The sequence below is a fragment of the Carassius auratus genome, unplaced genomic scaffold (assembly GCF_003368295.1).
Source record: "Carassius auratus strain Wakin unplaced genomic scaffold, ASM336829v1 scaf_tig00019570, whole genome shotgun sequence".
Lineage (NCBI taxonomy): Eukaryota > Metazoa > Chordata > Actinopteri > Cypriniformes > Cyprinidae > Carassius > Carassius auratus.
Window position 1 is genome coordinate 45,519 of NW_020524971.1, and position 27,292 is coordinate 72,810.

General features: G+C 35.8%; 1 protein-coding gene across 1 annotated transcript; it reads left to right on the forward strand.

The window, feature by feature from the left end:
• Positions 1-5,119: 5,119 nt before the first annotated feature.
• On the forward strand, positions 5,120-26,744 carry LOC113076279 (potassium voltage-gated channel subfamily G member 1-like). The gene is made up of 3 exons (XM_026248938.1): positions 5,120-5,331; positions 21,414-22,262; positions 25,670-26,744. Exons 2-3 carry the CDS (start codon positions 21,471-21,473, stop codon positions 26,444-26,446), a joined length of 1,569 nt encoding a protein of 522 aa, XP_026104723.1. The 5' UTR covers positions 5,120-5,331; positions 21,414-21,470; the 3' UTR covers positions 26,447-26,744.
• The last annotated feature ends 548 nt before the right edge of the window (positions 26,745-27,292 follow it).

The following is a 27,292-nucleotide window of genomic DNA, read 5'->3' on the forward strand; positions in this document are numbered from 1 at the left end:
ATTTTCATTTTAAATTTAAGTCTCATCAGATGTCTCAAAACCTGACTGTATTATTTTTTATTATCAATTTCAATGTATTTTTACATTTAAAAAAAATACTCAACAGAATGTACAATATAAAAATGTAATTACATTAGCATAATAATAAATAAAAAAACTAAACATAATGTAACAGTAGGCCTATTTATGTTTCCATCCTGTTGTTTTAATGCATAAATTGAAAATGTGCATTAAAACATCTGGAAACACTGCAAATTCAAAGGTGGAGGTGTAAAGGCTAAGATATGGCTAAAACCCAGGTATAAATGTGACGTAGCAGCTGCCCAGAGAGAGATGTTCCTCTATGTCCAGAAACACCCTCTCAAAAACATCTGGATAAAACCAGACCTCTGTCTGTCTTTCTGACCCTCACTAAGACATGTTTTTTTTTGGTATAATATGACATAAACATTTATAAGAAATGATGCAAGATGCAGAAAGTCACAATATAGCATGCACCGGAACAAAATAAATACTTTTTTAAAGTAGTTATAAAAACTGTTACTTTCGTCCCAATAGGAACTCCTGACATTTAAACTCGATTTAATTTTATACAAAAAAATCTGAAAATGCAAACTTTAGGATTCGTTAAAGCACTAAATAACCTGTAGATTGATCATTATTGTGACACATGAAACAAGAAAAACAACACGACTAATTAAATAAAATTACCGCTTCAATAATTTACTTTTTGTACTCGAAAACAGTTTTACGGACCTAACTTTGGGAAACGATGAGGAAATCACGTGATATTTCTCAGCTCCATCAAGGATTGCATGCTGAATATCTGTCAGAGCTGGGAATGAAAATGCAGAAAGAGGCTCGGAAAAAATCGCTTTGTTACTTTCGTCCCACGTTACTTTCAACCCCGCTCTCCCCTACTGTTGTCATGAAGACAAGACCCTGGTCTGTCGGCGGCCTCCCTCTGTCACCTACAGTAGCAGCAGCTGTTTGTGTTTGAAAAGCGACAGGGATTGAATCGCAGAAGTTGAACTTGCTGTATAAAGCAGAACGTCACGGAATTCGGCCATTTTTTAATGAATAAATCAAAAGTAGAGCATTTAATCAAATCTCGATATTAAAGGTGTAGGTGATGTTCTACAGGTCTCTGGGAATGTGTGCTCTACTACACACACACACACACACACACACTGAAGCACGCGTGGTGTTTTCAGCTCTTCACTATATTGATGCATGATGTATGCTACACATGTGCACGTCAGCACACTATGAGAGGATTTCACCATTTCATTTGATAAAACTATCGTCATTCATTCATATCGTATACACAGACTGACAGAAACGGCAATGTCTTTACCACAACCTGTCAAAATAAAATCTCGGTATAACTTGAAGAAATTAAAACAGAAATATAGTACTATTGCACAGTAGAGTATGATATACTTCAAGTAGTCTTAATAGCTAATAATAATAGTTTATTAAAAAACACAGAAACTCTGTCCACAACTCACCAAAATAAAAGTTTGGTCTAACTCAAAGAAATTATGTAAGAAATTGCACAGTAAAAAAAAAAAAATCTTTAAAAAAAGATCTACTAAAACATTATTTTAAAGGAATATCACACAAGTTTTCATATATGTTTTAATTCAAGCTTGCCAAAACAGTAACACCATATTTTTCAAAAACAATTTCTAAAAGTACATTTGTATTTGTGCCTATAATGTTTATTTATTTATTATCATTGTCAGCTAATAAAACCTATGCTTCAGGGACCATATTCATATAACATCTAAGGCTAAATGTAGCTCTTGACTGGTTGAGTTAGATGGTGATTAACACTAAACTGAAACTGGAAATGTCATTGGCTGTTAAAATCTTGAGTTTCTTATAATAATTTGACACATTGATAACACTGAATCTTTTATAATGCTCTTAATTACATGTTGATGCATACTGTATGCATTAGTGAGTGTGGTGGTACTTATGGGGTATGGTCACTTATTCCTTATATGAACTGTTTCAAATGCAAGACATTGATTGCATGAGATTAAGTTTGTAAATGATAGACTGTGTCCTTTTGTAGTGTGCACATATATTTATCATCAAACTGTGATAACTGGGACTAAATTCAGTATATATACGTCTGCCATATGTTACCACCCCTCAAAAATTCCTGCCCCCTTCTCGCCACCCCATCAATATTTTTCTAGATCCGCCCCTGCTCTTAACTAATTTTAATGCATTTCAATGCAATCTAGCTTTGAGATGTGCTGCTTCTACTGACTGATTAGGGCACCCATGCTGACCTTGTTGGGGAATTGCAGAAATTCTTTCTTAATTAATTTAGCTGATTCAAATGTCATTATTGTGTTGTGTTATTTTAGCACCATTCTTGAGTTTTCGGAAATCTCAATTACAGGATTTGTTATGTTATTGAGCCATTCGGAAGTGTTTTATGCATGTTTTTAAATCGACTTATTTTATAATCCTTTTCCACATTACTTTAATATAAATTTTATGTAAGAAATACACCAAGTTAGACAGTTACCAGCATAATAAATAGCAGAAATATGTTTCAAACATAAGCCAAATGGGCAATATGAAATATTTCCTGCTGGGAAATATATTGCAAAAATTGGACGGTCACTGTTGAGATCTGTGTGGATGGCCAAGAAATGTTCTGAAAATTTATATCATAAAACTGAAAGCAAAACAGTAGCAATAAGCCCAATTCAGCCCCAAGAGATCATTCAGACTTGATTAAAATCAAAGACAATATCAGCTCTGCATATCAACTCCCCTGGATTGACTTCAGTCTGTCTCAGAGCTTCTCCTCCTCACGCTGCTCAGAATATCAAGCAGTGGGATCGATTCAAATATATATGTGCTATTTATGCATAGAACACTTCTGCTGTCATTATCTTTGTTCAGAGTCTCTGGTATTTATCCGATTGGGATGCTTCTTTTTATTTGTTTTTTTACAGAAACATAATGCAACAAATGCTGTCTTTTAAGCTGAACTTGTAATAAGCCCTTTAAATAACAAAGTGAATGATTCATCTATGCATTTAATTCTGAAGACAAAAATGACTTCGTAATCTTTCAAAAAACACACATTAACTTGCTTAAATTTTTTTTCTAACTCCGGTCATTCAGCCACTTTTCACCATCCTATCAATCCCTGTTGGATAAAATCACACGTCATTAGGAAATTATTCACATTTTATAAAGAAAATCCCATGCAAACCCATTTTATTTCATGTTGCCAATGCCATTTTGAAATGGAAAACAAAAAAAGACCAACAAAACAATTCTGTTATAGACCTGAATTAACATTTAGAGCAATAATATGTACAAGCAACCTTCTTTCAGAAGCCATTTCAGTTACAAAGAGTCACAGACCAGCTGTGAGGAGACGATAAATGTTATTAAGTGCTTGTCATCCGCAAACAGAACGTCTGACAAATCTGCTTCGAAGACCGAGAGGAGAAAGAGTTTCAAATAATTGAACAAATATTTGAGACGCACAATCTTCACTATGCTCTGCACGTGCTGTGATTGGACACAGGGCATTATCTTCTGAAGCGCTGGCTCCGTTAGAGACCCTCTTCTGCTGTTGATCCACCTGCGTTGAACACCGGACTTAAAAAATCAGCATCCACCGATTACTCTCAGATCACGGGAAATAAGGCTTTCGGTGACACTTCAAACAGCGTAAGCGGAGCTCGCTTTTGCAGAACATTTTTAATGGATTTCTTAGATTTTTCGCTGGTTGCTTCAAGTCTGATCAAACTGAAAATGTTCACTGAGGTACTATACATATGTGGTGCATGATAAGCTGCACATCAAAGTTTTACAAAAAGCTGCTCTAATAATGTAATATCTCTCGAAGAGGGAAAAGGGAAAACAATGCTCTCTTCTCGCAGTGCCAAAGATAATTGAATCAATATTGTAAGATGAATTGTCCATGTTGTAAATAATCAGAGACTTGTTCGGCTGCCTCGAGCCACCTTCGAGTGAAAGAACAGAAAACTGCTGAGACAGAGGCAATAACAGAGGTGACAGGTCACGTCATCGCTAGCCATCGTTGAGATGAACGCCTCTGGGCTACTGAAGCCTCACATGAGCTTTAATGAAATCACCGTTTATCAAAGAGATCCAATGAACGTTTACAACAACTTCTGCAACTCTGACAAGAATGAAATCGCTGTCACTTAACTCTGTGTCCGTGTTTTAAACCTGTATGATTTCTTCTGTCCCAAATGACATTTTTATTTTTCTCTAGCCAAAATGTCTTTCAGATACAGTGGGTACAGAAAAGAATCCCCCCTTTTAAAATAGTCACAATTTACAATGTGCTTTTTTCATTCTTATTAGTTTTTGTTTTTTAAATATTTTAAGTTTTAATTTGCTTTCATTTCAGCTTTATTTTTATTATTAATTTTAGTTCTTCAACTGAAATGTGCTTTATTTCACTTAGTTTCCAATTTTATGTATTGTTTTGTTTTGTTTTGTTTTTAGTTTATCGTCTAATATTAATGTTTTATTTTATTTCAGCTTTATTTCAGTTAACGGATACAAGTTTTAGTTAACAATAACAATATTGCATGACTATTGAAACATATACTTCCATTGTAAGTGTCTCACTTTAACCCCAGTTATTTATTTTTCTTCTTTTTTTTAAGAAAAAGTGAGACAAGTGGAAACCAATTTGTCTGGAAATCAAAATAATGCAACAAATGCTGCCGATTGAGCTTAGCTTGTGCCAAACCTGGAAAATGTAAGTGCATTTTTATTCTCTAACATAAGGCAACTAACAAGATGTTGCTCTCCTGTTGCCTGCTGTAATATCATCCTACGCCGCTAAATACTCATGCACATCTCCAGAAATACACACAGCTCCGCAGCAGATGTTGAGCTGATACCTAAATGCAAAAGACACAATGAACGCCTGTGAAAATCACTCAGCGCTGAAGGGGATGCATATGTGCCTGTCAGTTCAAAGACATTTGTTGGCTGTTCCTGCTCGAAAAGAAGGAGTCCTGTTGGTTGGTTGCTATGGATATCTCTCAAAAGCTCTTAGAATAATGGCACATCCCACCTCTGATGTCAGAGCTGTTGATGTGTGTGTAAAGAGGGAGCGAGCCGGAGCCTGTTGCTCATATCATCAAATGTGCCGCCCGCCAGCGCTCCAGAAGCTCCACAGCCTGTTGAGGGATCAGATGGAGTCGAACGCTGAGCAGCACACTGTATTTGTCCTCCTCCTTCTAGAGTAAAAGCGAAACAATCCTTATAAATGCCATGAACACTCTCAACTACAGATGAACTACGGTAAGTGTTTCCAAATGATGCATGGGGTTTTCCTTTTAAGCTTTTTGCAGTTTGGTTGTGTTGTCGTGGTGGGAGTTTAAGCGCAGAATGCTGACGTAAGGAATGGGTTTTAACCAAAAAAAGTAATGTTGTTTGTTCAAATATGCAGTGGACGCGTCCTGTGAGTCGTTGAAGTTTTTAACTGCCCCAAACCTGATCTGGCTGCTTCGCTACTTCGATTGCAAAGCTTGTGGACTGAACGGGAACGAGTTTGCCTGTTTGAGAAAAGATAAATCAATATCGGTTCATAACACTTTCTTATATCGTGCAATATTAGTAGGACTTATTAAAGATTTTACTTGAACTATTATGCATGATATGCAGATTTATCAATCAGTTAATTGCATATATCAGTTTTTTTCTCAGAAAAGCCCTTGAATGAAGATTTCAACTGAAGAATCGATATTATTTACACATGTCGCTCCAAAATTGTATGACTTTCATTCTTCTGTGGAACACAAAGAGGGTATTTTAACAATATCTCAGTGTTTTGTTTTTTACAATGAAAGTCAATGGGGTCTTCGAAACGTATTCTGTTGTGATTCGTGTAAAGAAAGAAAATCATACAGGTTTGGAATGACATAAGGTGAAAGAAAAGGATGGCAGTGTTAGTTTTTAAATGTTCATAATTATCCCTATAGGGCTTGTTATTGTGGCAAATAGAGAACAGCATTGAGTAGAGTAGACAAAAGTTGCTTTGGAAATGAGTATATTGTTTGTTTCATATGCTCACCACAGAAATCCATTCAGTTGAGTTTGTTTGTATGTTTGAGGATAATTTACAGTCCCTTCACACACACACTCTGGATTCATATGCTCTGATGTCTTTAAAACACTGGTGTGTGTAGAAGACTGATGCTTTTGGCCGTTGCATCATGTCTTGCTATTTTTAAGAAGCCATGTGGAGAGAAAAACAATTGAGCTTTTTGTATGTCTCCTAAAAGGATATGTTTACCCCAAAATTTAGATTGTCTTTCGCTTACCAATATATCCTTTCAAACCTGTATTAGTTTCTTTCGTCTTCTGAACACAAAAGAAGATATTTTGAAAAATGTTCATTTTTCATCTTCTTTTGTGTGGTTTGCAGCGTGTTTCTTGTAGTAACCTTGAAATAAAGTGTCTAGAGGCCTAAAATGACCAGAAACGACCCTGCTAGGAAACAAATAATAATAAAAAAAAAACATGAAGGTTTTGGAATCGTATAAATAATTGAATGTTAAATCAACAGCTCTGAATATTCTATACATTCAACTCAACTCTTAATGCTTTAATATATTTAGAAGTTTAGCTTTTAGATAAACAGTACCATTGCACACCTTTTATATTTGATATCAGCAATACAACAATTTGTTCATTTTACATAATATTTTTAAATCTACAGTATTGCAACAGTTTGTATCTTATTACTGTGATTCATGTTTTTGTTTTGTCCTAAGAGCGGACAAATCTTAAAGAGTGCTATTCAATTTTGATGTCAATGCCATTTTATTGTGCATTTTTAGATGCACGCTGGTCCAGTGTTTGATAAGCATTCAATCGATCCCCTGATGAAAGCCAAATAAGATGCCATTACCAAATGACTGCGGTCAGGATGAGTCAGTTTGGATGAATTTAACAGCACCAGTTATCCAGCATTCACAAATACATCTCAAATGTTCAAACTCTGCTAATACTAAAATTACACCACTCGTTTAATAACAAAATGTTAAGGATTTTCTATTATTTTATGGCCTAATGTTTGTCACACACAAAAACCTGTTTTGGTACTAAATTTCTTGTTTTTGACTCAGTTCAGTATATTCTGTTCTGACTCTTACAGTATACATTCAGTCAACATCAGGATCTATTTGGACTATTATTAGCCATTTAAATATTTCATATAAATCGTCATGAGATTAAGACATGTACAGAGGGCAAAAGTCTCTCAAGCTCACCAAGGCTGCATTTATTTGATTAAAAGATAAACTGTAAAATTGTTAAATATTATTAGAATTACAATTAACTGTTTTCTTTTTGAATATATTGCAAAATGTAATTTATTTCTGTGATGCAACGCTGTATTTTCAGCATCATTACTCCAGTCTTCAGTGTCACATGATCTTAAGAAATAATTCGGATATTCTCTTCTATTATTCTGTTTGAGCTTTTGATAATTCAAATATTTCATATAAATTGGCATGAATACATGGTCAGATGTCTGAAACTGCACTAGGGTTATTTGAATTAACTATAAATAAAACCATAAACAAATTTGTTATTTGAAATAAAATAAACTTTTACTGAAATAAAATAAAATATATATAAAAAAACACAAACTTGTTTTAGCAAGCTTACAAGACAATATTTATCATTTTCATTTGATGTACTAAAATAACTGATATAAAATGAATAAAATCCATATATATTAAAAAATAATAATATAAAACATATTTTATTTCGGACAACATTTCTCATTTTTATTTAGTTTAACTCGATGTACAAAAATAACTAAAACTGAAATACAAAATTAATTAAAAAAATTTTTTTTTACTAAAACTTTATCTAAAATGTAAAAACAAATTCAAAATGTTAATAAAAACTCTAATAGTATCTCCAAAATACTAAAACAACACCGGACTGCACTGAAAATGTGCGTTATTTTTAGAACAAGAAAAGGTGATGATGTAAAAAGAGTCCAGGTTAAAGGTCAAATTAACTTGTCAAACGTTCATGTAGGTCAAAGGTCGACATATAGTGCTGTTTTCACTAGCGCTCTCAGACTTCTGGACTGGACTGTAGTTCTGTTAGCACGTATCAACACATTCAGGGCTCGATATCTCACTGTGGGTGGTTTGGGAAGAGTTGGTGACACTTACTCATAATGAAGTTCACTTCTCTGAATGTCAGAGAGTTTCTCGGTGGCTGAGTGGCATCTACGGCCATGAGTATGAAAGTTTTCCCAAGGTTGGAACGTGTCCTCTCTGTGAATCATCATTATATCGGACTGGTAGCTCCAGGTTAAGAATGAGTCATATTTACATATTATGAATTTCAAACCAGAAGATGACTGACATAAAAGTGAGTCTATCTATTTAACCAAGACAGTGATTCACGGCGTTTCTCCGGAGACTTCCTCTATCCAGTTATTTGCAACGGTGAGAAATGGACTCCCGCTCAGAACTTATTGAGAAGAGATTAGATCTCTACAAACAAACATTTTGCATAAACCTGTAGGAGTTTGGATTGATTTATAGGTGTTTTGACTACAAGGAACAGCAGCTTTTCCTGAGGATGAGCAAGGTACTACATTTACATTTATGCATTTAGCAGATGCTTTTTTAGTGTTCATGCATTCGCTGGGAATCAAAAATTATAAATAAATAAATATAGCACTGTGTTTTCTGGTTGAGCTGCAGCAACTTGATCTTCTTTCTGTGTTAATTGGAAAATAATTTTGCAAATGCCATATAAATATTAATTAATTAATACATTTTAGTGACATTTCTTATGTTTAAGCAATGTTTGTATAACATGTATTGGAGTTCAGTATTTAATTTTAACATGATAAAATATGGTTTTCCTCATGTGGGGTTGGTTTGTTTGTTTGAAAATACAATAAAAAGACAGCAATATTGTGAAATATTATAACAATTTAAAATAATAATTTTCTATTTGAATATATTTTAGGATGTAATTTATTCCTGCAATACAATGCAAAATTTTCTGCAAAATTAACCCAGTCTTCAGTCACATAATCCTTCAGAAATCATTCTAATATGCTGACTTTCTGCTTAAGAAACATCATTATTATTATCATCATCAATGTTAAAAACTACTGTGATTTAATTTTTTTAGGAAACTGCGATGAAAGGATTTTTAAGGATTATTTAATGAATAGGAAGTTTACAAGGACAGCATTTATTTGAAATAGATTTATTTTGAAACAATATTTAACTGTCTATTTTTTTGTTACATCAATTTAATGTCCCCTTGCCAAATAACAGTATAAAAAAAAAAAACTTTGACCAATAACAGATAGCAAGAAACCTTGACCAACATTATAATGCACTTTAGGGAAAACAAAAAAGTTTTTGACACCTTTTATAAAAGTCCTGAATTGGCATTAACAGCCCACTTTAGCTTTGTATAACATATTTTTGAGTTAGAGCATATTCAATGTGACTTAATTCTATTCATTTTGAATTGATTGATAATACAAAGTGGTCTAGGAAGAGTTCAGAATAGAGCTCAGCCAGAAAGTTGTCATGAATGACTGATTAAACGCTCACAATAAGACCAGGAAACTATATTAATAGAGAACATAGGGTCAATTGTGACTTGAAAAGTGCAGCTGGGATCTGCACAAGGGTACGTTTTATTTCCTCTGACTGCAATTCCAGGTTCAAAGGACACGTCCCTGAGAGCTCTAGTGATTAACAATGACAAAAGCCTTCATCAGCTTGGTGTGTGGTGTAAAAGGGCTGGTTTCAACGAGCACGGTTAATGTCTTTCATACCTTCATGTACAATGTAATTGTGCGCTGTGGTCAGAATATAAATGGTCATTTCCTATATTTCCAAGATTATGGTTAGGTAGTGACTGTGTTTAATTAAGAAATGATGGTGAGTCTGCAGATTTGCTAACCGCAGTATTATTGAAGTGAGAAGCAATTTACAACACAGGCATTATCTGCCCGGTCTTTGGTGTCTGTGGAGTTGATTTAGGGCTTGATAAATGAATAGTTTGATCAATGAACAATTTGCTGAAAATGTACTCACCCTCTGACAATCTGAGATGTAAATGAGTTTGTTTCTTCATTAGAAGAACAGATTTGGAGAAATGTAGCATTACATCACTTTCTCACTAATAATGGATGCTCTGCAGTGAATGGGTGCCGTTAGAATGAGAGCTGATAAAAACATCACAGTAATCCACAGCACTCCAGTCCATCAGTTAACATCTGAAGAAGTGAAAAGCTGTGTGTTTGTAAGAAACAGATTCACCATTGTGACGTTTTAACTTTAAATCATCGCTTCGAGCCGTAAGAAGCAATATGACGGATAGAGGACTCGTATTCTAGGACCTGGAAGCAATGGTTATAAAAAAAAGTTAAAACTAAAATTGTCATTTTCACGACATGTTCACAATATACTTGTGGATAATTCCGGATGTTTTTATCAGCTGTTTGGACTCTCAATCTGACGGCACCCATTCACTGCAGAGCATCCATTGGTGAGCAAGTGATGCAATGCTACATTTCTCCAAATCTCCAAACTTATCATTCACATTACATCTTGGATGTCCTTGAATGATGAGTACATTCTCAGCACATTTTTTTAGTTCATTTTTGGGTGAATTATATTCCTTTAAAATAACTGTTGTTGTATGAAAAAGAACTGGACAAAGAAAAAAAAGAAAAACATGGGTTCTGGGAGTAAATAACGAAAGAGTTATTTTTGGACACATTTTGTAATGCGAGAGTTGTCTGGCCAGGAGTCTGTTCCCAATCAATGTCTTGCAGGGCTCAGGGATCCTCATCCATTCTGAGCTGCTTTACTCCCAGTCGACAGGCTCTGAGTGATGGTGGAGTAAATGTGTTTTGAAGCCTGGAGTTTATCATTGACGGTATCTAAAGGAATAAGTGAAGTGACACTGGGCGGCCTCGAATTCATCACCTTCAGCTCTCGTCCACAAACCTCTCATCTGGAGTTTGATAAGTATCAGTCCATCTCATCAGATGAAGTGCTTTTCTGACGCCATCCAGTGTTGCTGTCCTTGTTCTTCATCCTCCTTCAAACACATTTTCAGTTCTCTGTGGTCTTGAATGTATCTTCTCCAGCGGTGGTCCCCCTGAGGCGCGCTGCGGTCCGGTTAATGGAAGCGCTCAGTCTGTGGCAGTGACACTGTTCAGACTGACACCCACATCTTCCGTTGCGGGCCGCTGTGGTTTCCGTTCCCTGAAGTGCTTGGGCATAATGGAGATTACTCACTGAGGTCTGCGTGCTGGTGTCACACATGAGATGGATGATAACTGCAGGAAAAACCGCTGGACAAATCCTTATGTAATCATTACATCATTTATTTTGAAGTTTGTGCGGCCATGTGATCCAGCTGAACATGAAACAGTTTAGAATATTGAACGGAATGAGAGAACGGAACCAGAAAGCGATTAAACCCCTGGGTTGTTGCTCGTATGTGTGAATTAATAAACTGGCATCAGAATATTTTATTAAAGTGCCCCTTTTCTGAGAAATTAAAGTTTTGTCATTTACTAGAAATGCAAGAATTCCAAGGATCATTCTGCATTAATATTTCAGATTAATGTCTTCAAATGTGTAAAAAACAAAACAAAAAATACACATATTTTTATTACCTCATAAAAATGCCCTGACATTTTAAATTTTATAATAGTATGATTTTAGTTTTTATTATTATAGTTTTATAATATTAAAAATACTATACTATATAAAAATACTTAAGAAATATTTAATAATTAATGTTTTTATATGAAAATGAAGGCTATTTTATTGACCAACAAGATTATTATTTTTTTGCATTATTTTCTTGACATTTATTGTTTTCAAATATGTGCCATAAAAATATATATTTTTTTTATTGCCATAAAAAAATTAAAAAGAAAAATGTTAATTACTTCATAAACTTAAGAGATAAATCAAAACAAAAATACAGTATTAATTCCTAATGAGTTGAATTTCACAAAAACATGTCTATATATGGCATATATTTTTTTATGGTATTATATGAAGTGTAATTTTTCTTTTATCATAAAATGTAGTATAATTAATAGAAGTATACTTTTTTAATAATACATTGATATTAAAAACGCTATGAAATACTAATACTATATTAAAGTAATACTAAAAATAATGCTATTATTTTTAAAAAAATTAATAATGTTCAAATGTTTTCCTAAAAAAATAAAAGAGATAATTTTTTTCATTATTTCACCATAATGCCTCTGGAGATTTTTGCCATTTTTCATGATTCTCTCTGTGTCATTCTTTTTTTAATTAACCTAAATTATTAGTGCAACATATACATCCGCCATAAATAAATACTTTACAAATTTTTTTAATATACTTTATACTTTAAAATATACTGTGTATTTTTTTGCATTACAGTAATGTATTTATTTTGATCACATTAATGAAACTTGGCATTGTCTGCTTTCTTGTCATTTGTTAATGTCAAAGAAAAATGTTCTTGCATGTGTTTTTGAGATTCACCCAGTAGTGTGATCACAATCCATGATGAGGAGGTTTAGATCTTGAGCAGATTTTCTAAGTATGCTTGCACCAATGCAGTAATAAACAGAGGCATTATTTCAGAAATGGAGGTCAGGATGGCCATGCTGCTTGCTGGAATTTAAATGCAAACACAAACAGAGATTTTAGCACATCAGACTGCTGCGCTTCATGAAAACCTGCCAGGAATAGAAGCAGTGCTGTGGCAGAGGTTAAGTACAGTGAGAAGATGAAGAGGTTTGCTGAACCGCTGCGAAGCCCAGAGACTGTTTTATGAACAGTGGACACAAGCGAGGAAGAGAAAGCAATTATAGCCCGAAGATGTTGCTTGTTTCAATAGATTCAGCAATTTATTAAATCCACCCACTAATATCTAAAAAAGATAATCCGGCCCTCTCTCTCTGATTCCCGTTCGAGTTGATGTAAGCAGATGTCTTACGATATGAGCATAGTTAAATCATGTGTTGTGTGTGTAGTCATATACTTACTGCGTCCCTGCCGATCTGTTGCAGGGAATATTCTCTGCTGCGAGCTACAAGTGTCATGACCAGAGAAAAGCAGGAATTCATTAAAAGATGATTTTAGGCAGTGCAAACAGATATTCAATGTTTTAAGCAAAACTCATAATTAACATAATTAACTAAATGAATGGTGGTAAATATCACTATAAAAAGTTTTTTTTTTTTTAAACAATTTTATTTTCAAAGATTTACATACAGATTAAGATAAGAGTTACATTTTTCATTATGACACACATATATTGCCTATATATATATATACACAAAAAAATAAAATAAATAAATAAAATAAATAAATAAATACAAATAGTTCACTATAAAAAGTTTATGGAAATAATGGGGGGGGGGTGACGTCATCAACGGTGACATTATAGTTTTATTTAATTTACTTTATTACATAATTTAATATACATTTTCATTATATATATATAATTTTTTTTTCTTGACATTTAAGCACATTTCTATTGTTACTACAATGCATTCGGACATTTTCACATTATTCACATATTCTTTATGTGATTTTGCTCATTATGTCATTATTGGTATTGGGATTTTTTTTTTTTTTTTTTTGGAAAATTGAGTTGCACCTCAATTTGCAATTGAGTTTACCTCATGTTTACCATGAAGTTCTTAACTGAAAATTAGGAAGTTGTTGTAGGTTTAAATCCCGCTGTGCGTTGTACAAAAGTGTCTGTTAAGACTCTACTAACTTCTTTTGCACATCCATCTCAAACTCTGCAGTGCATTAGTGATGAGGAAAAATGAGCAGATCAATCTAATGGTGACAGACAAACTGCTGCTGGCATTCTTTGACAAATCCATGGGCATGATGGGAAAGTCAGACGGCCACAGATCCATCAATCTGAGGGAGCAGAAGTCGTAGAGACGTAGAGCTGCAGGATGCAGACCGGACCCCATAGACGATGGGTGGGCGGCACCAGAAGAGAGCATGAGATGCGTGGGACGGGGAGGGGTGGGTTTGCCAAGTGCTCTCACCAGACAGCAGTGGAGGATGGTGTATCATCACCCAAAACATGAATCTTCCTGTTTAATCACGACAGACAAGCACTGTGGCTTTAAAGTGCACAAAAATAGTTAGCATAATAATGTGACGAACATAATGGAAATGAAGCACAACACTGACATCACGATACTAGCTCTTCAGTAGGATCTGGTGAAAAAAATAGCTAAAAATAATATTTGATGTTTTTCAGCCAGTTTATGTACTTATATATGCATATGCATTTATCTTAATGTCTTAATGTCTTAAGAGTCATTCTCCCCCTCCCAGGTAGTTAAAAAATGCTTAATGTAAGAATTACAATATGTTTTCTGCTGTATTTGACTAATTAGGCACAAGAAAGCATGATATTTAATCATTTTCATCTAAAAGACCTTATATAACAACACATATACAGCAATATACCTACATACAGTCTACCTTTTAAAAGTTTGGAGTCAGTAAGATTTTTTAAAATGTTTTTGAAAGAGGTCTCTTCTGCTCACCAAGGCTGGATTTTCAAATTAGTTAACACAGTAAAATCAGTAATATTGTGAGATATTATTACAATTTAATACGACTGTTTTCTATTTGAATATATTTTAAAACGTAATTTATTCCTGTGATGTAAAGCTGACTTTTCAGCACCATTACTCCAGTCATCAGAGTCACATGATCTTCAGAAATCATTCTGATATGCTGACTATTATTATTGTTAAAAACAGATGTGAACAGAACTATAAAAACAATAGTCCACTGAGAATTCAATGCCCAAATAAAAAGCGCATAAAAATAAGTGCAGCGCTCTATTTAATATCACCATCAAAATGATTAAGTATATGCATTATCATCATGAATATTTAATTTATTGGCCATCCGTGCTGTTTTTGCTGGATGATGTGTTTTGATGTGTTCAACAGCACAGAGAGGATCTTTTATTGTGTGTAAAGATGCACCGGAAGAAAAGCTTTGGCTTCTATTATGTTTGACATGCAAATAAGTATCAGCCATACATAATTCAATAAGCCTCATACAAATCAGCCAGGAGATATTTCCCATGCTATCCATCACAGCACTGATATTCTAGTTATTGTTTTGTCATTAAGCTTTCCCACACATGCACTATTCTAAAATAAGTTTGTACTTGATGCTAAACAATACATTCATTTAGAGAATAATGTACGATTGACTTTAAACAAAGATCTGTATATTTGGTCTAAATGGGTCAGAATTCATGTAAGTAACGGCGGGAGTAAGACTTGTTATTTCTGGCTGATCAAAATATGAAACTTGTCAGATTTTGCCTTATGATATCAGATCCAGCTGGGTTTTTTGATATATCAGAAGCAGCACGGAGTATATTAAACACACAAGTAATTTTCTCTGGCTGTCACAGTATGATTATTTTTGCCTTTCAACAGTCACCGAATCTAGCAATGTTCATAAGAGATATCTGTAATCTTCTTGTGCTCCGCATATGTAATATCACATTACCAGACCGCTCTCTTATTCTGCTCAAGTAGCTCAGTCATATAACTGAAAATCAGGGAACAACTCGTTTTGTTCAAATGGCACTTTCACTTGTGATGACTTATAGAGTCTAGAGATCAAAATAGATATACTGTATATTAAGAAACATAAGATACGCCTATATATTAGGGCTGTCAAACAATGTGGCAATGAGTTAATCTAATTAGTCAGAAATTGCAAACCCAAAATTAAAAGAGCATCAAATAAATATAGAAAAAAAAGAAAAATTTGATTTGATTAGACAAAATGTATTACACAGAAACTTTTAGGCTACAAGGCCATGATTTTATTTTTATTGCAGCTCAGTGGTGGCACGAATCTGAAAAATTAAAGTTAGATAAATGATGCCTTGAGATTTAATGGGTTTTAAATATTAAAGGGATAGTTCACCCAAAAATTTAAATGGTCATTATTTATTCATTGCTCAAACCTGTAGGACTTTATTTGTTCTAAAAGAAGACAATTTGAGAAATGTCTCCGTATTTTCGTTTTTATTTTCTCGAATGTTTAATGGTGACCAAAACAATTTGGTTACAAACATTCTATAAAAGATAATTTCTGTTCTGCAAAATAAAGACAGTCCTATAGGTTTGGGTGAGTTATTTTTTGGGTGAACTATCCTTTTAGTGTTTGATTGATTGATTGATTTATTGATTGACTGCTTGATTTTGAATAATTTTTAATGAAATTATGCACTAAATAAGAAACTAAAGTAAGTCATTGAGTCATTCGTTCATTCAAACGGCTGATTCATTCAGGAATGAAGTAAATGGCTCTTTTTCTGAATAGACAATTGAATCATTGATTCCCCTGATTTGTTCAAAACATGGCTTCGTTCAGAAGCAAATCACTGCCATGTTGCTTCTGTTAGTTCTGCTGTGGCTTTATAGGTAACATCTCCGTTGAAAATTGAGCTAAAATAGACAATGTTGAGTCTAAAACAACACAATATTAAGTTCTTATTTATGGAACTGTGTTGTATAAAACCATTATCACATTTGCACTTGTGCTGTTTGGGACAAAAACATCACTTGTGTGAAAATGCACTCTTTGCTCGTGTGATATAATTTAACTATATCATATGATGTAAATATGAGACAAAATCTCATATGGGGTATTTTTGCCCCAAACTCTTGAGTTTTAGGGGCATATAACCACATTCTATAAGCTACATAAAGCAGTGAGTTGTTTCCCTGCATCATGTTCTTCACCAATCAACTGTATGAAATGTAAGATTACTAAAGTGACATTAATTGATTGTTTTTCCATAGGTTCTATAGCCAACTAATTAAATTAACTTGTTAAATCGAAAGCCCTAATACATATGTTTTACGGATGAATGAAAAATACAGGTTTGGAACAACGTGAAAGTTAGGAAATGACAAAATGTTCATTTTGGGAAGAAGTGTTCTTTGAAAGCAGAGGGTTGAAGTCCTCAGCGCTCAGTTTTCTTCATGATGGAGGTTAGCACTGTTAGGTTTGGGAAGTGTGCACAGCATGTTACTGTCAGAATCACAGTCCTGTGACTCAGAGGCAATCTGGAGAAAAAGCCCTGGAGCAAAGCTGTGATCTCGCTGCGTCAGAGAGAAATCTACGCTTGAAACTCACAGTTACCAACGCTGCAGTTCAAAGGTTCGCTCATCTCCTCGATTTTTCTAGCATTCTGTCCATCCGTGCTGTAGTTCCTCAAAAGGAAGAGTTCACCAAAAAGAAAACTGTGCCATTGTTTACTCCTCCTCTTTTTCTTCCAAACCCACTGACTTTTTTTCTTCTTCTGTGGATCAGAAATCTTGGAGAATGTAATGGAAAGAAACAATGTGAACAATGTAATACTGCGTCCAGGTGACAAAATCACCACGGACATACAATGAAACACGTCTATCTGACAGCACTTTATACAAGTCTTCTGAAGTCATATGATTGCATTAAATGAGGAACTTACTGAAATGAAGTCATTATTATCCTAAAATCACACATGCACATTTCCAAATGTGGCACATCAAGAAGCATTGCACTAGATTCGATGCTTCTAAACAGCTGGAATACATCACAAAAGTCATATGTCTATATCTGTGGTGCTTTTATGGCATATAATTTAATAGATTTACCTGCTGTGTGCCATTTAGAATTGAATTGAGTTTATATACTTAAATTCTGGTTCACTTTTAATGTGTGTTTTTGTTGTCTGTGCCCACTCTAGTGTTTGCCTGTCAAATTAAAAAGCCACCAATCGCCACCATTTTCCACAGACATCCGTTCCTTTTCCCAGCTTCTTCTTCCCGTCACTGTGTGGAACTTGTTGACCCCTGCCTTTCACCTTCCTCTCATCCACTTATTCTCATGTCACCCTTTCTTTGACACTCAACCCTTCTTAAGATAAAGGCCGTCTTGTGCAGAAGATAAAGGCAGTGGACGCCCCTCAGCAGCACCATGTTTGGTGCACGCTTAATTTGACAGCTCGGAAACAAAAGGCAAAGAGTAATCATTATCTGGTGGCGACTGACAGTGCAGGTGCCTAATAAGCATGCAGTGATGCACACGCTTCCTGATTTTAGCTTCCCGAAGGCTCCCATCTTGGCCCCTGATTGGTGCCTGATCACACAAGGCCACAGACACTAATTTGTGACTTGTGAACCCATCACAGCTTAATCATGGTAATTGATTTAATTAGTTTGGACACTGGCCATGAGGGTGTAAAGCATCTGGGAACAGCGTTGTGCACCATTCGAAATTGAAATGACAACGACTTTTTACATTTTATATTTTATTTTTAGTCATTATGTTATTAATTATACTGCTTCTGTGGTGCTTTTTTTTCTCAGGGTTGTGCACCATTCAGAATTAAAATAAATTAACTTTTTAGTATTTTTGTTATACAGTATTAATGAATTATATAATTAATTGTGTGTGTGTATATATATATATATATATATATATATATATATATATATATATATATATATATATATATATATTAAGTGAACTTAAAATGTAATATTAAATAATGAAATATAAAATTTTAATTTTAATGTAAATGGAATGACATGTTGACTTTTTTAAGCTGTTGTTGGAAAATAGTATTGAAGTTTGAACATTTTATATATTTAAAATATTGCATATATTTTTGTTAATAATTTTGTCATTTTATACATTATATATTAAGTTTCTTTTTTGTTATAGTTAACCATAAAAATGTAACTTGTTAATTGTTGTATAACTTGTAAAAATGTATAACTTGTAAAAAAATGTTAATTAAAAATAAGATCTTAATAATAAGAAGAATACACTTTTTTGTATTATTTCAGCTGCAATTGCAAAAACAGCATTTCTGATTTTGTAACATGATTAACTACAATACAGCTGCAATACCAAATTGAAAACTATGTAGACGTTTAGAAAGAAATTACTAAAAATTTACATTTAAAATACCAATTAAAACTGATTAAAAATATTAAAATTTATGATAATAATGCTTCAATGATACTAAAATAGCACTACAAATTTAATTTAATTTAATTTAATTTAATTTAATTTAATTTAATTTAATTTAATTTAATTTAATTTAATTTAATGCTTGACCTGTGATAATTTTCTTTGAAATAAAAGAATTCCTCTTCCTCTGAGAAGTGGCCAATTCAATTCATTTTCCCAAAGTCAAAAGGAACTAATAAATTCTGCCTAACCTTGTCTGGGAGGTGAATGTCTTTACTGGTGAGACGTCGAGCCAGAGCATTTCATTTGATCATTTAGACTGTGGTTTGCATTGCGGCGTTACAAGAAGAGTATCTAAGGTTTAGAATCCTCCACTTGTTGTGAAAAAGAGGTGTTGGAAGCACTTGAGTTATTCATTTTCACACTGTTACTTGTTTGGGAATGCTTCCTGTTGTGGGCTCAGACAAGATATTCTGTTTACTTGTTCTGTAAGGGTTCATTCACTGGCAGGTCCCATGCAAAAAGTCTCAACATAAAGCATCTGAAGGTCCCAGATGCTCCTAAAAAACAAGTGATGCCATATCGATAAAACGGTGGTGCCTAAACAGTGCCTGAACCGATACTTTTAAAAAAAGAGCCACAAAAAACTATGGATAACATGAACATTAAAACGACTTCAAATAAATCCATAGCATTCACAAGTTGTGCTTCCCTTACTCTAAGATTAATAAATGTATTTCATGATCTGGGTCATTATTTAATACAAAACCACACAATGTTTCTATTGTATCTCTGTCAGTCACTCTGATATTTAGTTAAAATGAGTGCGGTCATTCTCTAAAAAGTAGCAACAAAGTCATTTGTAAAGTACAGTACTGTGCGAAAGTCTTAGGCACATTAGTATTTGCACATTGTTTTTCAGGTAGCTCTGCAAGAAGGTTTCTTCAAGCATCTTGGAGATACACCCACAGTTCTTCTGGGTTTAGCTTGTCTCAGGTTCATCTGTTTCTTGTAATGTAATCAAAGACAGATTCGGTGATGGTGAGATCAGATCTCCATGTGGAGCACCGGCTGTTGTCAGACTGCTTGTGCATTCAATAATCTCACTAGATTATTATTAAAATTAATGGCAAAATGAATGTTTGGAAATGTAAACTGATATTTTCTACCAGCACACTACAGTAAAATATATAAATAATTGGCCAAACACCATTCTTTGGGGTGAAAATACTAACTTGCCTAAGACTTTTGCAAGGTAGCGTATGCATAAAGTACGTATAATTAGATTAAGTATATTTTAAAAAGTGTAATTAAAGCATGTGTTCATGTGTGTTAAGAGCTAGAGTGAAAACTTTACAGTAGATGAGAAACCGACTGCTCCCTCGTGACCTTTTGTAAACTGTATTTATGACAAAGAACTGCGCAGACACCGATATTATAACAATCTGTCGATAAACATACCTTGTGTCTTACTAACCATTTCTTTGTGAAGTGACTGTATATCCAGTTTTACAAATGCAATGCTTTAAACACTAAAACTACTGTAAAAATGACAAGAAGCTAGAAGAATACACAGCAGCTAAAATAATACACAACTTGTACCAGAAGACTGAATAAAAGTGCTTTTAAGAAATTATAATCTTCTCGTTTCTAAACATTGACTTCCATTATAAGTGCCTCACAAGAGCCTTTCTTAACCAGGGAGGGAAAATACATAATTTCCCAGAACTCATTGTCTGTTGAATTTCATTGAATTAACTGTTTTTTTTTTTTTTTTTTTTTTTTTTTTTTTTACAATGGATAAGCAAGTTATTTATTTTATTTTGAAATGTATTCTATTTTATTTATTTTAGTTGTTATTGTTGTGGTAATCAACATTATGCCCCTAATGCCTCTGATTAAACTTAACTTCAAAAAAGGAAGTTGATGGTCACTCAGGTTTCTGTCGGAGTTTATAAAAGTGACATAAATTGCACTAATATCATCAATAAGGCCCTTTCACACCAAAACAATCGTTCTAATGCTGTGAAAACAGAGAAGCTCACAGCACATCTAAAAGATAACGACAGAGGAGCGACATCACTGGAATCACTTTCAGATCTATATTTTTTGTAGCCGATGAAACCCTGACAGTCAATCAGAATCCACTCATTTTTAACGAGCTCAAGCATTTCAAGCATCAGACGACAAAAACTGTGTGCTTAAACAGAATACTATTCTCTGCTGGTGTGAATGTTAATGATAGTTATCATTATCTTGGAGTGAACAAGCCTTAATACGTCGATCACTAATCAGCCGTCTCTCTCTTTAATTGAGCAGGTCATTCTTTGAGAGGAAGCGCTGGGCTACAGGCATGTGACCGCCGCTGAGCTAAAGATGACTTTACTGGGAGGCGATGGTTCGGATTACGACTACAGTGCTTTAAGTTGCACCTCGGACGACTCTCTGAACGGGCCCCCCATCCAGGAACGAGAGGCCCTCAAGGGTGTTTATTACAAACGGGCGCAACACCTGCCTCTGACCGACCCCAATATCACCGATGCGCTCCATCTGGACGACAACGGCAACCTGCCTTCCTGCGGCCAGCGGCTGCACGTCATCATTAACGTGGGCGGCCTGCGGTACCAGCTTCCCTGGACCACGCTGGAGGACTTCCCCCTCTCGCGTCTGGGCCAGTTGCATCTGTGCAGCAGCTTTGACGAGATCATGCGGGTGTGCGACGACTACGACGTGGTCCACAACGAGTTCTTCTTCGACCGCAGTCCCTGCGCCTTCCAGACCATCCTCACCTTCCTGCGCGCCGGGAAACTGCGCTCTCTGCGCGAGATGTGCGCCCTGTCCTTCCGAGAAGAGCTGCTCTATTGGGGCGTCCCGGAGGAGAGCTTGGAGTGGTGCTGCCGGAGACGCCTCCTGCAGCGCGTGGAGGAGTGCAACGAGTTAGAGCGGGTGGCAGAGGAGGACGAGGAGAATGAGGATGACAGCCAAAGCAGTTTGACCAGAGAGTCTCGCCTCAGCCGCTGGATGGGAAAGCTAAGAGACATGGTGGAGAAGCCTCACTCCGGCCTGCCGGGGAAGATCTTCGCCTGCCTTTCGGTGCTGTTCGTCACGATAACAGCCATCAACCTGTCCATAAGCACCATGCCTGCTATGAGGGAGGAGGAGGAGACGGTAAGTGTCAGTTTGTCCTGCCATTTAGTTAAGAAGTTTGGGGCTTTTTGGAAACAAATTAAACTTTTATTTAGTAAGGAGGCATTCAATTGATGATTTATAATGTTACAAAATAATTTTATTTCAAATAAATAAAAGTTTCTATAAAATGTATCATGGTTTCCACAAAAATATAACCTGTTTTCGACTGATTATAATAGGAAATAATTATTGAGCAGCAGATCAGCATATTGGAATGATTTCTGAAGGATCATGTGACACTGAAGACTGCAGTAATGATGATGAAAATTCAGCTGCGCATCACCGGAATAAATTACATTTGACAATATATTTAAAAAAAATCATCTATTTTTAATTGGAAAAAAAATTCACAATTTTACAGTTTTTACTGTAATTTTGATCAAATAAATGCATCCTTTGTGATCATGAAATTAAAAACCTACCTACGTCAAACACGGTAGCGTAAATCAGATTTGCATGAAATGTTAGGGATTAAATTCAGATTCTGACCAACACAGATAATCACTTTTTTTTTTTTTTGTTTTGGGTGATAACTGATAAATGGCTGATATTAATACTATTTTTAACACTTAAAAACGTAGTGTTTAACATTTTTATTAATCACAACATTATAATGTAAAGTATGGAAAAGGGAGATTTACTACAGATTACATTTTATAGTGCTATTAAAATATACTTTTTTATACATTTTAATTGAGCAAATCTAAAAAGCACTATATAAATAAGTTTGACTCGACTCGAGTTGAAACCACTTCAGGTTTGCTCCTGCAGACTATAGTTGGAACTCAAACACGGGAACCAGTTAATCAAGGTCTTCAAGTTCACTTGAAAATTACAGTCATGTTTCTCAGAGCTCATCTCAAGGAGTCAGATCGAGTACACTTACTGAAATTCATCAAGCTCCAAGAGCCCTGTTCAGAACCGTTCCGCTCAACCAAAGCAAAGGCTTTTCTTCAGGAGAAGTCATCTTTTTCTAGAAATAATTTGTGGCAATTAGAGTTAAACCAGCTCCTTCTCTGATTGAATTAAGACACCCATTGGCTCGGCTCAGATCAGTCACTGGAATAATTAAAATTGCTGCCCCTGGTACAGAGAAAAACAAGAGCATAGAAGATTCAATTAAGTCTTAAACCAACATAGCACCAGCCAGACAGAGGCTCCTTTCATTTTCATGAATTCTGTCCTTTGTGTTTGTCACTATTTATCTTCTGTGAGGAAAAAATAGTTTTTTAAGTGTATAGTAATGATCTCAAGCGGGTTTAGCAGATCTGGTGGTTTGTGTATCTGGCACGGGGTTCATTTTTAAGGATCCAGGATGCAAAGATGCAGGTGAGTAGTTCTTGCATTTTATCATATTATTTCGTAGCATTGAAGCATCAAGCGTCCAAACAATATTTATACAATGGGGTTTCATTTTCAATGCACTTACTGACACTATTTTTACAATTGAGCTGAAGACATTTTCTTTACCACAGTCAACACTGTTTTCTTTCCTCTGTTGTTGTTAGTCTTCAAAGTGAGATCCTAGGATTTTATGAAAATGAAAAAGACACCGGAAAAAGCGAGGTGAGATGAGGTGAAATAATAATAATATGCAGCAAAGTTGTGGAAACAGATCCAGGAAGAATGTGTTTGCATGAATCCCTGGCTTCCTCTTGTGGACTACTAGCAGTATTGACACTGAGAACAAGACACCAACCGGCATCAGAGGAAGATGAGGATTTGTTTCCTTATACTGCAGAACACAAAAGAAGATATTAGAAGATTTTTTGATGATTGGAAGAAGTTGTAGGCCTAAGTTTTAGTTGTTTTAGCAGCTCTATATGTTTGAAGAGAATGCTATGCAAGATATAAGATTATTCACAACAACTGAATTCAAGCAACAACACTGAACAGTACAAATGTTATCTAAACCACTCTCTAAAAATAATTTCTTGTGAATGTTTTTTTCCTTGCATCCATCAAGCTCCATTTTCATGAATTAAGTCCTTTGTGTTTGTCACATGTCCAGGGGCGGATCTACCGGGGTGGCATAAGGTGGCAAATGCCACCCTAAAAGAAAGCCTTGCCACCCCTGCTGCCACCCCAGTTGGTAGCAATTTGAAAATTTACAAGCGCGAATCTGATTAAAATTGATTCGCGATCCCCAAACTGACTCTAGTGATTCACGAACCCGCTCCAAACTCTCAAACTGACTCAAATGATTCGCGATCCCGCTCCGAACTTCCGAACTGACTCAAATGATTCGCGAACCCGCTTTGAACTCCCGAACTGACTCAAATGATTCGCGAACCCGGTATGAACTCCAGAACTGATTCAAATGATTAGCGATCCCGCTCCACTGACTCAAATGATTCGTGAACCCGCTCTGAACTCTCGAATTGATTCAAATGATCCTCGAAGCCGCTCCGAACTCCCGAACTGACTCAAATGATTTGCGATCCCCAAACTGACTCAAATGATTCGCGATCCCGCTCCGAACTCTCGAATTGATTCAAATGATTCGCGAACGCGCTCCAAAATCCCGAACTGATTCAAATGATTTGCGATGCCCAAACTGACTCAAATGATTCGCAAACCCGCTCCGACCTCAAGAACTGACTCAAATGATTCGCGATCCCGCTCCGAACTCCCGAACTGACTCAAATGATTCGCGATCCCCATAACTAACTCAGATGATTCGCGATCCCGCTCCGAACTCTCAAATTGATTCAAATGATTCGCGATCCCGCTCCGAACTCCCTAACTGACTCAAATGATTCGCGATCCCCATAACCGACTCAAATGATAATGACACTAAATAAAAATTAATTAAATTTAGCACCGAAACAATAAAATACATTATAATAAAATAAGTGAATAAAAGCTAATTAAATAAGAATACATTAACATATTAATGTTTCTGAAAACAATATCTAATGCTCACCAAGTCTGCATGTGAAAAATGTAATATTTTTTTTTACTTTTCTTTTGTAATTTTTTTAATAATTTGAATATCATTTAGAATGTAATTTATTCCTGTGATCAAAGCTGAATTTTCAGCATCATTCCTCCAGTCTTCAGTCTCACAGCATCCTTCAGAAATCATTCGTATATGCTGATTTGCTGCATAATATTTCCAATGTTTATGGAAACCATTTATTTTTTTCAGGGTTCTTTGATGAAAATTCTGAATAGTAGCATTTATTCAAAATAGAAATATTTTGTACCGTCATAAATGTTTTTACTGTTACTTTTGATGAATTTAACGTGTCCTTGCTGAATAAAAGCATACATTTCTTAACAGACTCTAAACTTTTAAATGGTGGTTTTATACATAAAGAACCTAGTTCAATAACCTTCGCTCAAAATCCCAAGTTTTCTAACTTTCCATTCGTCTGTTTCAGGGTAAATGCTCTCAGATGTGCTACAACATCTTCATCGTGGAGACGGTGTGTGTGGCCTGGTTCTCACTGGAGTTCACGCTGCGCTTCATCCAAGACCGCAGCAAGCTGGCCTTCCTCCGGCGGCCGCTCAACCTGATCGACGTCATAGCCATCCTGCCCTACTACATCACGCTGGTGGTGGACAGCACCTCCACGGGCGAGAAGCGCTTGGGCTCAGGCAACAGCTATCTGGACAAAGTGGGCCTGGTGCTGCGCGTGCTGCGGGCATTACGCATCCTCTACGTGATGCGGCTGGCGCGCCACTCTCTTGGACTGCAGACTCTCGGGCTGACGGCGCGCCGGTGCACGCGGGAGTTCGGCTTGCTCCTCCTCTTCCTCTGCGTGGCCATAGCTCTCTTCTCCCCGCTGCTCTACCTGATTGAGAACGAGGCCGGGGTCACGCGAGAGTTCAGTAGCATTCCTGCAACGTACTGGTGGGCCGTGATCACCATGACCACGGTGGGTTACGGCGACATGGTGCCGCGCAGCATCCCCGGACAGGTGGTGGCGCTCAGCAGCATCCTCAGCGGGATCCTGCTCATGGCGTTCCCCGTCACCTCCATCTTCCACACGTTCTCGCGCTCCTATGTGGAGCTCAAGCAGGAGCAGCAGCGGCTGCTGCAGCGCAGGACGCACTTTCTGCTGCGCAGCCGCATCGCAGGTCTCAGTAGCAACCTGTCACTGGAGAGCGACGTGCTTTTTCCTAGCACCTCGTCTGATCACAGAAACCGAGAGTAATAGGAGTTCAAGAAAGTGTAGGGTGCTAATGGACGCGAAATATGAAGCTGCTGTTTTGAATGTCGTTTTACATGTTGTCCATCAACAATCCATTAAAGGGATAGGTAAAAAAAAAAAAAATCAAAAATGAAAATTCTGTCACCATTTACTCGCCCCCATGTCCTTCCACAGCCCAAGAATTTGGTTAAAGCGCTTCCCAAAAATGAATGAAAATTCTGTCATCATTTACTCATCCTCAAGTTGTTCCAAACCTGTTTGAGATTAATTCTTCTTCTGAACACAAAAGAAGAGATCTGGAAGACTGTAACAGTTGCTGGTCCTCATTGACTTCCATAATATGGAAAAAAATACAATGGAAGTCAGTGGGTACCGTCAACTGTTTAGTTCCCAACATTCTTCAAAATCTCTACTTTTGTGTTCATCTGAAGAAAGAAACTCGTAAAGGTTCGGAAAAACTTGAGGATGTGTAAATCAAAGAATTTAAAAATAAAAGTACCTTCAAGTCAGTCTCTCCATCGAACGTAAAACAAATCCATATGATCACAGAATTTTCATTTTTGGGTGAACTATCCCTATAAAAGTCTATTAGAGGTGCTCAGTCATGAACTTTCCAGCAGAACTGACTTCAGAGTTTAAGTTGAACACATTTGAAACTTTCAGAGCTTATTCGAAAATGACTGGCTGTAAATGTGATAAGGTTGTTCTTAATGAATTAGGTCACCAAAAATGAAAATTCTGTCATCACTGAAGGTGTGTTCACACCAAGGTCAGTAACTATAACAGTAACCATGAAGTTGTAATAATTGTTCTAATTCCATGAGAAAAGGGAAGTCCACAGCAAATCTA